This window comes from Procambarus clarkii, chromosome 86 (assembly GCF_040958095.1).
Source record: "Procambarus clarkii isolate CNS0578487 chromosome 86, FALCON_Pclarkii_2.0, whole genome shotgun sequence".
Classification (NCBI taxonomy): domain Eukaryota; kingdom Metazoa; phylum Arthropoda; class Malacostraca; order Decapoda; family Cambaridae; genus Procambarus; species Procambarus clarkii.
Genome location: NC_091235.1, coordinates 22,733,187 through 22,748,167, shown reverse-complemented (window position 1 = coordinate 22,748,167; position 14,981 = coordinate 22,733,187). Strand labels below are relative to the sequence as shown.

The window sequence follows — 14,981 nt, the reverse complement described above, 5'->3', positions numbered from 1 at the left end:
AACAGACAACCTTAACAGACAAGCCTTATACAACTCCAAAGTAAAAAAAAAAAAATACATCAAAATACAACCAGCCTTTCGCAGCCAAGTCCCATCATGGATGAAGCAATATATGATACAGTTACCGGATTTGAATGATACATTTGCTGCCTTTGAATATTAATACTCAGATCCAGTATGATTTAAGTATGTGATGCCAATGTTTGTGTATGTTAATGGAACATGCAACATACAACTTATCACACATACTGTGTAGAGTAATTGTTTCAAACATCTGAGGTTTAATTGACTTTGGAATACATATGATCCACCCTACATGACAATGATCATGTTCATGCTAATGATGTGTAGAAGATATGTATGCTGATGATGTATGTATACAATGTATAGCAGGTTAGCTTATCTCCAAAGTAAGGCTGAGGTGCAAAATCAACATGGTGGTCTGAAAACTGGTTGTATATCAATTTTAGAATTTAAAATCGAAAATTTTGTTGACAGACATTTTCCCCTTTTCTCTCAAATTGTCAGCGAAACGCAATCTTCAAAATGTTCTTGTAATATTGCATTCTTTGCAACAATGATCACTATTTTAAAAGAGATTAGATCTACGAGAACAGAAGTAAAAAGTAAGATCTATAACATATATATATATATATATATATATATATATATATATATATATATATATATATATATATATATATATATATATATATATATATATGACAATGTAAGACCACGGAGGAAAAATGAAACAGGAATTTCCTTAAGCACTTTCGTATATTAATACATCTTCAGAAGGAGTATTAGAAGTACATCTTCAGAAGTCACTTCTTCTGAAGATGTATTAATATACGAAAGTACTTAAGGAAATTCCTGTTTCATTTTTCCTCCGTGGTCTGACATTGTCACATTTTTAATCACGTGTTTATTTTCGTGATATACACACACACACACACACACACACACACACACACACACACACACACACACACACACACACACACATATATATATATATATATATATATATATATATATATATATATATATAATCAGTATAACACTGAAGGAGATGCAGTTAGAATAATCTTGAGAATAACTTGTAAATACCCACTGACCTCCTAACCTTATTCGTGAACAAATATCACCTGAAGGTCGGACTGACTGCGACACTCACTCACTCAAACTGCTGGGCTTAAAATTTGGTTATATCTGATGGATATACCATATTATACCCGACCTGTGGTGACCGTAATGGTGGCTGCCCTGCCAGCCATCAGTGGTGCCATCCCTCTCACCCGCCAGTGGTGCCAACCCTCCACAATGGGGGGCAACCCATGAATGGCAACAGAGACATCTAACTGACGTCCAACTGAAAATGCGCGAGGAAGCATGCTTCCTATATCACAGCAGTTCCGCGGGGGTATGGTCGTTTTCTATAGCAACAACAACCTTGTATTGTATGATTTCGAAGCTCGTAAATGATTTAATAACTGGTGACAAAGCCGCCATGATCTAAGACAGATGCACCTAACTGCTGCCCAACGGGAACTTTTAAAAGCCTTTACTGAGTTGCCACCCGAGCAGTTTGGGCAAACACTTGTTGCACACCCCACACCCGAGAAGTGACTCGAACCCAAACTGCACTAGGCAACTGGTGTACAAAGAGACCTTAACCGCTCGACCATCACGACGTATTTTACTAAATCACCTTCCTTACTGTGGTTCTTTAGTAGCGCGGTTGATAGATCTATCGCCTCTTAATAACAAGTGGAGACTATCAGAGGCCAGTCTTGGTTCAGTGATCTCAGGCTGAATGATCTAAGTGATCTCAGGCTGAATGATCTAAGTGATCTCAGGCTGAATGATCTAAGTGATCTCAGGCTGAATGATCTAAGTGATCTCAGGCTGAATGATCTAAGTGATCTCAGGCTGAATGATCTAAGTGATCTCAGGCTGAATGATCTAAGTGATCTCAGGCTGAATGATCTAAGTGATCTCAGGCTGAATGATCTAAGTGATCTCAGGCTGAATGATCTAAGTGATCTCAGGCTGAATGATCTAAGTGATCTCAGGCTGAATGATCTAAGTGATCTCAGGCTGAATGATCTAAGTGATCTCAGGCTCTGAGCTTTACAAATAAACACACACCCCCAAGAATATTAAGTCTTCACGGGGAAATCATTTGACTGTCGATACGAGGAAAATCACCTACACACTATATAATGCATTAGTCCGTCCTGCGCCGTAAAGAGCACTCAGATGTACTCACCAAACTGGGGAAACCATTCTGGCATCTTGGAACCAGATTCACGAAGCAGTTACACAAGCACTTACGAACCTGGGGCCAGATTCACGAAGCAGTTACACAAGTACTTACGAACATGTACATCTTTCCTCAGTCTTTGACGGCTTTGGTTACATTTATTAAGCAGTTTACAAGCATGAAAACTTGCCAATCAACTGTTGTTATTGTTATAAACAGCCTCCTGGGGCTTCGGAGCTGATTAACTGTTTAATAATTGTAAACAAAGCCGCCAAAGATTGTGAAAAGATGTACAGGTTCGTAAGTGCTTGCGTAACTGCTTCGTGAATCTGGCCCCAGGTTCGTAAGTGCTTATGTAACTGCTTCGTGAATCTGGCCCCTGGCGGTCAACCAGGCACGCACCATTTGGCTGAAACTCATGGTGGAGTCCCCCATTACCAACATCAGAGTCTATTGCGGGACTACGGGCTCACCATAGCCCGTGCTACTTCGAACTTTTTGTTCCAAGTAGTGAATCTTAACAACAACAAATCTATTGCGGGTTACATTTAAAAATGGAATTGGGGACCTTGTGTTCGAAATTGGTAGCGTGTCCGGGAGGACTTCAGGGTGTGGACCATTGGCGTGTGTAAAAGGTACACAACCTGAAGTTGTGAACCATGCAGCGGGATTCAGGACGCTGTATCGAGTCCGAGGTTCGAGTCCTGCAGGCGTCACTCATAGTGTGAGTGAACACACCGCCATAGGGACAGTATAAGGCAGCGTCACTCATCCTGTGAGTGAACATACCGCCATAGTGACAGTATTAGGCAGCGTTACTCATCCTGTGAGTGAACACACCGCCTCAGAACACAGTACACCTGTGGTGTACTCCCACAGTGTAGACCCTAGTGTACTCCCACAGTGTAGACCCTAGTGTACTCCCACAGTGTAGACCCTAGTGTACTCCCACAGTGTAGACCCTGGTATACTGATATGCTCTCAACATACCAACAAACCAACGGTGTGGAACATATTATCTCTCAAACCCCAAAATAAACCGAGCCGAGTCGTGCAGTATATCCTTAAAAGGTGAACTAATAGATAAGAAAATTTTATTTACCACAAAATGAAAATTAAACATATACAAGTTCTGAATATTTGAGAGCCAAAAGGATGAAGAATGGAGATTAATTAGATGAATATGAAGATATATATATATATATATATATATATATATATATATATATATATATATATATATATATATATATATATATATATATATAGAGAGAGAGAGAGAGAGAGAGAGAGAGAGAGAGAGAGAGAGAGAGAGAGAGAGAGAGAGAGAGAGAGAGAGAGAGAGAGAGAGAGAGAGAGAGAGAGAGACCCCTTGTTCTTTCATTCCAGTATTGTGGCTTAGTTCTTTCAGTCTAGTTCTAAAGTCTGTTCTTTCAGTCTGGTGTCAAGACCTCATATATATAATTCCCCAATTTTTTTTATTCTGTCTAGATATGGGTTAACTGAAGATGATTTCGGGGCTTAGCGTCCCCGCGGCCCGGTCCTCGACTAGGCCTCCGTTTTGTTACACCCCCCCCCCTCCCCAGGAAGCAACCCGTAGCAGCTGTCTTAACTCCCAGGTACCGATTTGTTTCCGCCTCCGCCGGGGATCGAACCCGGAACCTTGGGACTACGAATCCCGAGCGCTTTCCACTCAGCCGGCAGGAATTGAAGACACTCGTTTTATCAAGGTTTCTGGGTTTAGTTCTTCAGTAACTTTCGTAGACGATTTAGCCTAATGATGACTATTAAGTTTCGAGGAGCGTGGTTTGCTTGCTGTGTGTGTGTCTATGATGAAGAATGACTCTGTATGTGATGATTCTCTGTGTTGTATGATGATTCTGTATGACCACGATGTATGATGAGTGTGTATAAGTGTGATGAGAGTCTGTGAAATCTGTGTCAAGTCCAATTAACTCTCCACGACTGTGATGACTCTTGGTTCTATCTTACTTCCAGAGGCTGACTCTGTATGACATTATAACTTTGAGATTAACGATTCTGATACAGGATTCATACTAACTATAAACTAACTGTTCAAGTGCAGAGAGACAGTCATTGACTGTCTAGCACCTGTCTAACCGTCACCTGTCTTGCTCCTCGACTGTCACAAAAAGAAATCTGGACCATTAACTCTGCAGGAGATTGAGTTGGTGCAATACTTTGCCTCCTCGCAATATTCACGGTCACATTAGTGTAAGAATGGTAATGAAATTGTTCTGGCTCATGCGCGCCTTGTGCTCAGGTATTGCGCATATACCTGTGTTCTTGTGCGCAGGCGTGAGCATCTTTAAGGCTTTATGTCGTTCGAAACGTATTTACGAATTTATCACATAAGGGAACTGTGTCTCTTACTGAATATCCTAAGATACATTCTACACACATCTCCACAAATGCGGCCCGCTGAGCACTTAATGAATATAATGCACTTGTACCTTTGTATTTGCGAGAATAAATGTCATTTTTCTCAACCCAGTATAAGTTGAATTTGATTAAGAAAACTTGTGTTTATTTCTAATGATGGTGGCTGACCTCCTGTGTTAACCAGCCTCTTATTCAAGCCCTTCCTCACCTTCTTCTTTCATATTTCATTAAGCTGCAGAATTCAGCTGGTCCTGAACAGCTATATAGACTTTGAGACTCTCTCTCACTCTCTCTCTCTCTCTCTCTCTCTTAAGGATTACATCAACAGAGAACACCAGCACATCAACAGAGAACACCAACACATCAACAGAGAACACCAACACATCAACAGAACACCAACACATCAACAGAACACCAACACATCAACAGAACACCAACACATCAACAGAACACCAACACATCAACAGAGAACACCAACACATCAACAGAGAACACCAACACATCAACAGAACACCAACACATCAACAGAGAACACCAACACATCAACAGAGAACACCAACACATCAACAGAGAACACCAACACATCAACAGAACACCAACACATCAACAGAGAACACCAACACATCAACAGAGAACACCAACACATCAACAGAGAACACCAACACATCAACAGAGAACACCAACACATCAACAGAGAACACCAACACATCAACAGAGAACACCAACACATCAACAGAACACCAACACATCAACAGAACACCAACACATCAACAGAGAACACCAACACATCAACAGAGAACACCAACACATCAACAGAACACCAACACATCAACAGAGAACACCAACACATCAACAGAACACCAACACATCAACAGAGAACACCAACACATCAACAGAACACCAACACATCAACAGAGAACACCAACACATCAACAGAGAACACCAACACATCAACAGAGAACACCAACACATCAACAGAGAACACCAACACATCAACAGAACACCAACACATCAACAGAGAACACCAACACATCAACAGAACACCAACACATCAACAGAGAACACCAACACATCAACAGAGAACACCAACACATCAACAGAACACCAACACATCAACAGAGAACACCAACACATCAACAGAACACCAACACATCAACAGAGAACACCAACGACAGCAACAGAAGTCAAGTTCCACAATAATTAGAGCAGCAGAAGCACAATGGTAACTGAACTAGTATAATTAAGGTATTATGTTAATTAATCAAAAGACATTACAATGCCCGGCTCATATAAGCACAATTTATAACTCTTATATCTGTCAGGGATGACTATATACACTCTTGATGACTCAAAAGGAGATTATATTAAGGAGTTGTTACGATCTAGTTGTTAAGGAGTGTATATGGTAGTTCTTTCTCAAACGAGGTTGTTAGGTGGCAGAGAATGAGATCCCTTCGTTAGCAACCAGGGGCCAGATTCACGAAACAGTTACGCAAGTACTTACGAACCTGTACATCTTTCCTCAATCTTTGACGGCGTTGGTTACATTTATTAAACAGTTTACAAGCATGAAAACTTGCCAATCAACTGTTGTTATTGTTATAAACAGCCTCCTGGTGCTTCGGAGCTCATTAACTGTTTAATAATTGTAAACAAAGCCGCCAAAGATTGTGAACAGATGTACAGGTTCGTAAGTACTGGCGTAAATTATTCGTGAATCTGGCCCCTGATTCCTTGTATTAGAAATAACGAGAAAACGTGAGTGGCACTGCAATTTATAGCACGTCGTATGTTGCACGTTGGAGAGTTTGACGTCAAAATGCGATGCGAGAGGTTATATTGACACGAGAGGGAGTAGACATAGATACTTCGAAGATGAGGCCTATTGGACACTCACCTCTTGTGCCAGCCAGGAAGAATTAAGGTAATTGGGAGGCGATTCTTATAAATTTCAACAAAAATCTTATAGAAATCTACACTATCATTCATAGATCTTGGGAAAATTAACAAATTTCCTGCTATTCAAACTTTGGCCGTAATACCATAATACCCGTAACATCAACTCAGCCCCTTCTCCTCTCTATGCCAGAGAAAACGGATGACCAACCTACATATTCAAAAGGGAAACTATTCTATTATCTGTATGTCATTCATATTAAAACATCCTGATACTTGCTCATTGTATTATTATTACTATTGTAGGAGAGAGAGAGAGAGAGAGAGAGAGAGAGAGAGAGAGAGAGAGAGAGAGAGAGAGAGAGAGAGAGAGAGAGAGAGAGAGAGAGAGAGAGAGAGAGAGAAATCATTATTCCTGTACATTTTAGTGAGGCTAGCCTTAGGCATCTATCCTCCAACGTTAGAAAAAAAAAAGTATTTTCCCTTATAGTACACTAAGAGAGATACCCGGTGGTGCCCGAGTCTCATCCCCCCCATCTCCCACTTGTCCCCCCCCCCATCCCCTTCGTCCTCCCCCTCTTTCCTACCCCCCCATCCCCTTCGTCCTCCCCCTCTTTCCTACCCCCCCATCCCCTCCAAGATCCCCTTCCCCCCCCCCCCTCCTTTCTCTCCCTAGAACAACGTATGGCAAGAGACTCACTTTCAACAAATGTTGAAAATGTTCTCAAGAATAAATCTGAGTTAATCTGGAGATAAGAACATTGAAGTATTTGACTTAAGTCTTTCTTAATGATAAAGTTCGCTTGTCAATTGGAGAATAATATATATCCAGCGGGGCTCTCCGTGGCAGAGTGGGCGCGGTCGCTTTTGTAACGGTATGTCTTTTACGTGCTTGTCTTCAGGCAAGGAAGGTTTACCTGGGGTATACCTGGAGTATACCTGGAGTGTACCTGGAGTGTACCTGGGGTATACCTGGAGAATACCAGTAGTATACCTAGAGTATACCTGGAGTGTACCTGGGGTATACCTGGAGAATACCAGTAGTATACCTAGAGTATACCTGGAGTGGGTTCAGGGAGTTCTTCACTTCCCCATAACCGTCCTAGTGGCCATTATTATTAGAAGAAAAAACTAGCCAAATTCTTAATTTAAAAATCAAAACGAGCTAAAAATAAATTTTTCTGATTTTTTTTTTTTTTGTATTATTATACATATACCGAGACGATGTTTTAAGTCCAACTATTTATCCCAACCAAAACCTATTCTAACCAAAACCTAAATGAACCACAAACTAGCCTAGCCTAACCAAAATCTAGCCTAACCTAATCAGAATCTAGCCTAACTTAACCACAATCTAGCCTAACCTAACCACAATCTAGCCTAACCTAACCAAAATCTAGCCTAACCTAACCACAATCTAACCTAACTTAACCACAATCCAATAGGCTCAGGAATGTGTACACCAGATGAATGGATGACTGAGAGGCAGGACCAAGGAGCCGAAGCTCAACCCCCGCTGCAAGCACAACTGGGTGAGTACAGCTTAACCTAACCATAGCCTATAATTATCCTGTTATAGACTAACCATAAACTACCCAAACTTAACCATAACATAGCTGATTATAACCTAATCATAACCTATCCTAATCTAACCATAAAATAGGAGGATACGAGAGGATAGGTTAGCTTAATAATAATCAATCTTAACTTAATTTGTTGACCAGACCACACACTAGAAGGTGAAGGGACGACGACGTTTCGGTCCGTCCTGGACCATTCTCAAGTCGATTGTCTTAACTTAATTTGACCTAACCATACAAACATTTACCATAACCTGAGCTAACCATAACCCTAAGTTAACCACAACCCAACTAACCATAACCTAACCACAACCTATCCTACCCAAAATTAACGTACTTTAACCTCAGCCAACATGATGCATTAGTTCCGAAAATGAAGGCAATTATGTTTGCTAGGTAAAGAGATTAGTTTTATCCTAACAAGTATACACTCACCTAAGACTATATACCTCCTGGTTCCGTGACTCAATATCCCGCGGCCCTCTCTCTCGCCAGGGCTGGTGGTTGATGATCTGATCAACCAGGCTATTGGATGCCGCTTCAGGTAATCTGACGTGGCGAATAACCCCCCTGTTGGATAACCAGGGCACTCATTATATCAAAAAAAAAAATCGCAGCAAACCTAGCCCAATAAGTTTATTTATTATAAATTATTCTAATTTAACAATTATATATATATATATATATATATATATATATATATATATATATATATATATATATATATATATATATATATATATATTAGTGGTGCCCAACCAGGATATTGCGGTTAACCCGCCAACACTCTGGTCTAACACTTGCCCAATAACGACAAGGAAGGTTGAATAGACAAATAAACTTGATCAAGCTAAAACTGCAAGAATCATCAAATCCTTGAGGGACAAGAGGGAGCAAAAGGCCATCTGTGAAATCGAGAGGAATCCCAAATACTTATATTTTATAATCGAGAAGCAAAGCTACATCAGTTATTGGGACCTTGTGTATGGGAGATGTGTATGGGAGTGGCCCTTGTGTATGGGAGATCGAACTTACACAGATGACAGGAAAGAAATCAGTGAAATATTGAGGATACAATGTAACTGTTTTCACTGAATCCTTGAACACACTGAAGATCAATCATGCAAACAATTCTTAATATGATACAAACGTCGAATTAATCACCAGATATTTTAATGCTGGAATCATCTCAATAAACTATCTAAATTATTGGGAAGATTTAAAACATCTCAAACTGTATTCTCTTAAGAGAATACAAGAAATGGCTCCAAATCTGCACAGGAAAATAATCATACACCGAATCCGCTGCTAAAATGCAGATAGTAGATACTCTACTATCTACTCAATAGATACTCTGAGAGACAATTCTATCAACATCAAAGGTCTAGGACCTATCAAAACTCCCCCTCGACACATATAGAGGCATGACAAGCCGAGCTCTCCTGGTGTTCAAGATCAATGGATTAACCCCCCTCCAAAGCATACTAGATCAACCAGGCTGTAATTCATTTATAAACCGAGAGCAGCTGCGTCTAACAGCCTGGTTGACCTGACTAACTACCAGGAGGTCTGGTTAGAGACCGGGCAGCACGGACATTGATTCCCAGAACCAACATGAGGTAATGAAAAGGTCAGCAGATACATATAGTTTTAAAAACGTGCGCACACACCTACACACAACCGCACACACACGCACGCACACACACACACACACACACACACCCACAACCACACGCACACACACACCCCCCCCCAAGAACACACAAGCCCCCAGAAAAACAATATGTTTCTAATATGAACCTTTCACTCAGCACAGTAATTTCTGCTTCCCCAGAGGCCTGTGGCTAGCAGCTTCTGTTGGCGGCAACTCAGACCATTAGCATAACCAAGCCAAAAGCAGTCAATGTATGCAAGACTGCATTTTATATTATTGGACGATGCATAAAACATATTTTCACCAAATACACAAACTATATATATATATATATATATATATATATATATATATATATATATATATATATATATATATATATATATATATATATATATATATATATATATATATATGGCTCCATTGTCTCTGCTAGAAAGTTCAGCTTCCAGCATTAGCTGAAGAAAATACCTGCCTCAGCCAGCAGACAGGAGGGACAGACTCGTGCCTCAGCCAGCACACAGGAGGGACAAACTCCTGCCTCAGCCAGCAGACAGGAGGGACAGACACCTGCCTCAGCCAGCAGACAGGAGGGACAGACTCCTGCCTCAGCCAGCAGACAGGAGGGACAGACTCCTGCCTCAGACAGGAGGGACAGACGCCTGCCTCAGACAGCAGACAGGAGGGACAGACTCCTGCCTCAGCCAGCAGACAGGTGGGACAGACTCCTGACTCAGCCAGCAGACAGGAGGTACAGACTCCTGCCTCAAGGTTACTGAGTGGTCGGCCTCCTGAGGTACCTCATCACCCACACGGCAGTTCATGACTCCTCTAATCATGCACGCCTGACAGCTCCTGAAACTATCCCGGCGAGTTGCCATGCGTGTCCTCTCCCAACCCTGCTGTCTTGCTGTCCCAAGTCTCTATATACACCCTGTCTCTTCGGGGACAGGGTGTATATATACCCCTGTCCCCTATATATATAGGAGTGTCCCCTATATACATATAGGGGTGATTATACCCCTGTCCAGGGGTATAATCACCCCCCGTCTCATTACATCCTCTCCAGGGCTCATTAGGAAAGGAAAGATGCACATTCAAAGTGTCAATTTAACTTTAGGGGTTATTTTCAATTACGGGCTCACCATAGCCCGTGCTACTTGGAACTTTTTTTTTTCCAGGTAGCGAATCTTTAACAACAACTTTCGGGAGTCAACTTTTTTTTTACAAGTGTAGAATGTATGAAATAAATAATAAGATTCGTCGTAGTATCATTGACTAACCTGACTGACTAGGTTATGATTGGGGGTCTGACAGCTGAGTGGGCAGCGCTTAGGGTTCGTAGTCCTGAGGTTCCAGGTTTGATCCAGAGTTTCTTTCACTCTGATGTACCTGTTATCTAGCAGTAAATAGGTACCTGGGAGTTAGACAGCTGCCACGGGGAGCTTCCTGGGGGGGGGGGGTGTAACAAAAAGGAGGTCTGATCGAGGACCGGGCCGCTCAAGGAATCTGTACACCAGTTGATTGACAGTTGAGAAGCGGAACCAAAGAGTCAGAGCTCAACCCCCGCAAGCACAACTAGGTGACCACACACACACACAGAGGCACATGCGCGCAGTGTGTGTACTCACCTATTTGTGCTTGCGGGGGTTGAGCTCTGGCTCTCTGGCCCCGCCTCTCAACCGTCAATCAAAAGGTGTACAAATTCCTGAGCCAACTGGGCTCTATCATATCTACATTTGAATCTACGTACGTGTGTGTGTGTGTTTGTGTGTGTGTGTGTGTGTGTGTGTGTGTGTGTGTGTGTGTGTGTGTGTGTGTGTGTGTGTGTGTGTGTGTGTGTGTGTGTGTGCGTGCGTATGTGTGTGTGTGTGCGTGCGTATGTGTGTGTGTGTGCGTGCGTATGTGTGTGTGTGTGTGTGTGTGTGTGTGTGTGTGTGTGTGTGTGTGTGCGTGCGTGCGTGCGTGCGTGCGTGCGTGTGAACATTATAATTTTTTACGCGTGCATTTTTGCGTCACTTGAGGCAAGTGACTAAGGCTTCAGGGTTCTGATCTTGAGTAATGGAGAAACACGTGAAAACTTGACATTTATTTAATTTCCACCTTGCAACAGGTCACACAAGGCATGCAACACCATGCAGTAAATCAACAACATTTTGTTTTCAAGAAAACATATTGACCACCAAGGAGATTCCTGAACCCAAAATATCGCAACGGTTTCATGAATCAAAATTTTCTTTTTTAATTAGTTGAAAAGGAGAGAGTGAGAGATCTTTAGGTACTCAAAAATAAATGACTTATTCATAAATGGTTGTACATTTAATCCCGAAATGTATAACAAAAAAGATGTTGGTTATATGTCTTCCACGCCATCTGCAATCCCTCATTGGGAGGCCATTCAACATTGCAGGTCTCCGTCATCTTGCAGGAGGCTTGGTCGAGTGCGTGCAGAAACCTTTACATCTTTCGCACTTCCACATGGTCGACAAAATCCGCGTGACACGAGGCTTTATAACCTCCGGCTTTTATGGAAGGTGTTTATACAGGGTTTCCTCCGGCTTTTGTTGAAGGTGTTTTAACAGGTTTCCTGTTGCTTTTCAGGTGTTTTATCCCAGTAGAGATGAAGACCGTCCTGAGCCATCGCTATAGCAACAAGAGATGCTGATGCAGGTCACCTGTATTACTGCACTTTTGCAATATTAGTTTTGTAAACTGGTTCTGCTTGATATTATAGCGTTATGAAATGGACCTGTGACCTGGGCCTGTGACCTGACCTGTGACCTGGACCTGTGACCTGGGGCTGTGACCTGGGCCTGTGACCTGGACCTGTGACCTGGGGCTGTGACCTGGGCCTGTGACCTGGGCCTGTGACCTGGGCCTGTGACCTGGGCCTGTGACCTGGGCCTGTGACCTGGGCCTGTGACCTGGGCCTGTGACCTGGGCCTGTGACCTGACCTGTGACCTTGACCTGTGACCTGACTTTTCACTTGACGTTGCCTGGGTCTGTCTGCCTGTCTATCTGTTCTCCCATTAATCTATCCAACCATCTATTTGTTCATTTATCTATCCATCTACCCGTCTATCCATCCACATATTCACATCTATCTACTGATCCATTCATATCCGTCTAGCGAAACATGTATTTATCCATCCATTTATCTACCCACCTGTCTATCCATTTATCTATTTATTTATCTATCCATCTATCTTCTGCCTCTCTCTCTCCCAGTCTCTGTCTCTTTTAGTGTCGTTGTCTGCATCTCTCTCTCTCTCTCTCTCTCTCTCTCTCTCTCTCTCTCTCTCTCTCTCTCTCTCTCTCTCTCTATCTCAGTCGGTCTGTCTCATTCTGTCTCTGGCCGACTCTCTTTTATTAAAAAATAAGGTGCAAATTAAAAAAGGGGCTTATTAAAAAAGTGGTGCAAAATAATGCTGAAAAGCATAGTTATCCCTTTACTCTTTTTAGTCAATAGAGAACAGGAAAATTTGTTAAATTTCCCGACATCGGTGGAAATTGATGTATATTACTATATGAAATTCGTTTTTGAATAGCTAGTTTTTGTTTTTAATATTTAGTTGTGTAGCCCTAAGCTGGCGCGCTGTTCCACTTTTAAATTCTGGCCACCCTATGTTCATCCCATACCTCAGACCCTTCCCCCTGCTAATTTGAGTAAAGCTAGACGCAAGCGTCTGGTCTCTTAACTTTTAACAGACAGACACTTTTAATACTTTTATAGTATAGTTACAATGATCAATATATAGCTACAAAAATTGCTGAAAAGAGACTGAAATTAAATGTTGAACTTTCTTATTAAAAGCACTGATTGTTAGATGTCTCGAGGTATCGTGAGCAGTGATTGTTAAACGTCTTAAGGTATGTCTTAGTTATACACGGAAATTTTCCTTGGCCCGAGGGCACCCCTTGAAGGCACTAGTGGTAGTGGTAAAGTGATTGTCTTCGTGTCTCTCTCTCTCTCTCTCTCTCTCTCTCTCTCTCTCTCTCCCTCTCTCTCTCCCAAAACTCTAACAAGAAAATGGGTGCTCATTGAAGGAAGTGTTCTCGCAAAAGAATATACATATTTATTTAAAGTAGGGTCTACGTAAGGATTTACTCATATTCTCAAGACGGTGATTTTTAAAACCACCAACATTTTCGGCATTTGGAGAACCCTCCCGTTAGTCTGACCATCCTTTCTCTTGTCAGGAGTTCCCAAGGCTGACATTTGGGCCTCGAACTGATTATACACGAAGTTTCGAATTCATAAAATGAAGAATGTGAGTTCCACGTGTCCTACACACTCGACGGAACCAACTAACTCCTTGTGTTCACCAACGTCTCAAGTGATTAAGATTGCTTTCTGAAGAATGGTCCTCCATTATGCATTGAGATCCCCACAGACCTCTTCTTCCCTCTCAGATTTCCCTTCCCTATTCCCCCTTTTCCCTGCCACTTTTCTAACCCATTTCCCCCCTTGTCACCCTATCGACCTACCACCCCCCCATCTTCAGTCCCTTCCCCCCTTCAGATTATAACAAAATACTGAAAAACTCTATGGAAATCACACCAACTATGTCACCCTTGACTCCGTGAACGTCGGATGGGAAAGGTCTGTAAATATTTCTTAAAAGTATTCAACTTAGGCCGACTGCAGGTCGGCGTTCAATCCCCGACCGTCCAAGTGGTTGGGCACCATTCCTCTCCCCCAACCAATCCCTAATTTCTTATCCTGACCCTTTCCAAATGCTATATGGTCTAATGTCTTGGCGCTTTTCCCCCCTGATAGTTCTCTCTCTCCTGCCAGCCTACGTCCGTCCGGTACCCGAGACCATTCCCCTTGCAAAATTGGGTGTGGCTAGCCGCAGGCGTCTGAAGCTAGCCACACTGCACCTTCGGACAGTCAGGCAAACATTATCCAAACACACAAAAAAATTTGTAGGCTAGGCGAGTTTTTTGGGTAAGTGCTTAACGACCTTTAATGCTCAGTACATGCTCACTTTATGCTCAGTTAATGTTCAGTCTATGCTCAATTTATGCTCAGTTAATGTTCAGTTTATGCTCAATTTATGCTCAGTTAATGTTCAGTTGATGCTCAATTTATGCTCAGTACATTCTCAGCTTTATGCTCCTATTATGAAGTATCGATGAATGGATAATATATCCCAGAAATGTGTGCCAAAAAAT

At 42.0% G+C, this 14,981-nt stretch overlaps 1 protein-coding gene across 1 annotated transcript; it reads left to right on the top strand.

The window, feature by feature from the left end:
- Positions 1-2,928: 2,928 nt before the first annotated feature.
- On the top strand, positions 2,929-12,467 carry LOC138358823 (LIM domain-containing protein A-like). Its single transcript, XM_069317000.1, has 3 exons — positions 2,929-2,993; positions 5,064-5,894; positions 12,404-12,467. The coding sequence occupies exons 1-3, from the start codon at positions 2,929-2,931 to the stop codon at positions 12,465-12,467; spliced, it is 960 nt and encodes a 319-aa protein (XP_069173101.1).
- The last annotated feature ends 2,514 nt before the right edge of the window (positions 12,468-14,981 follow it).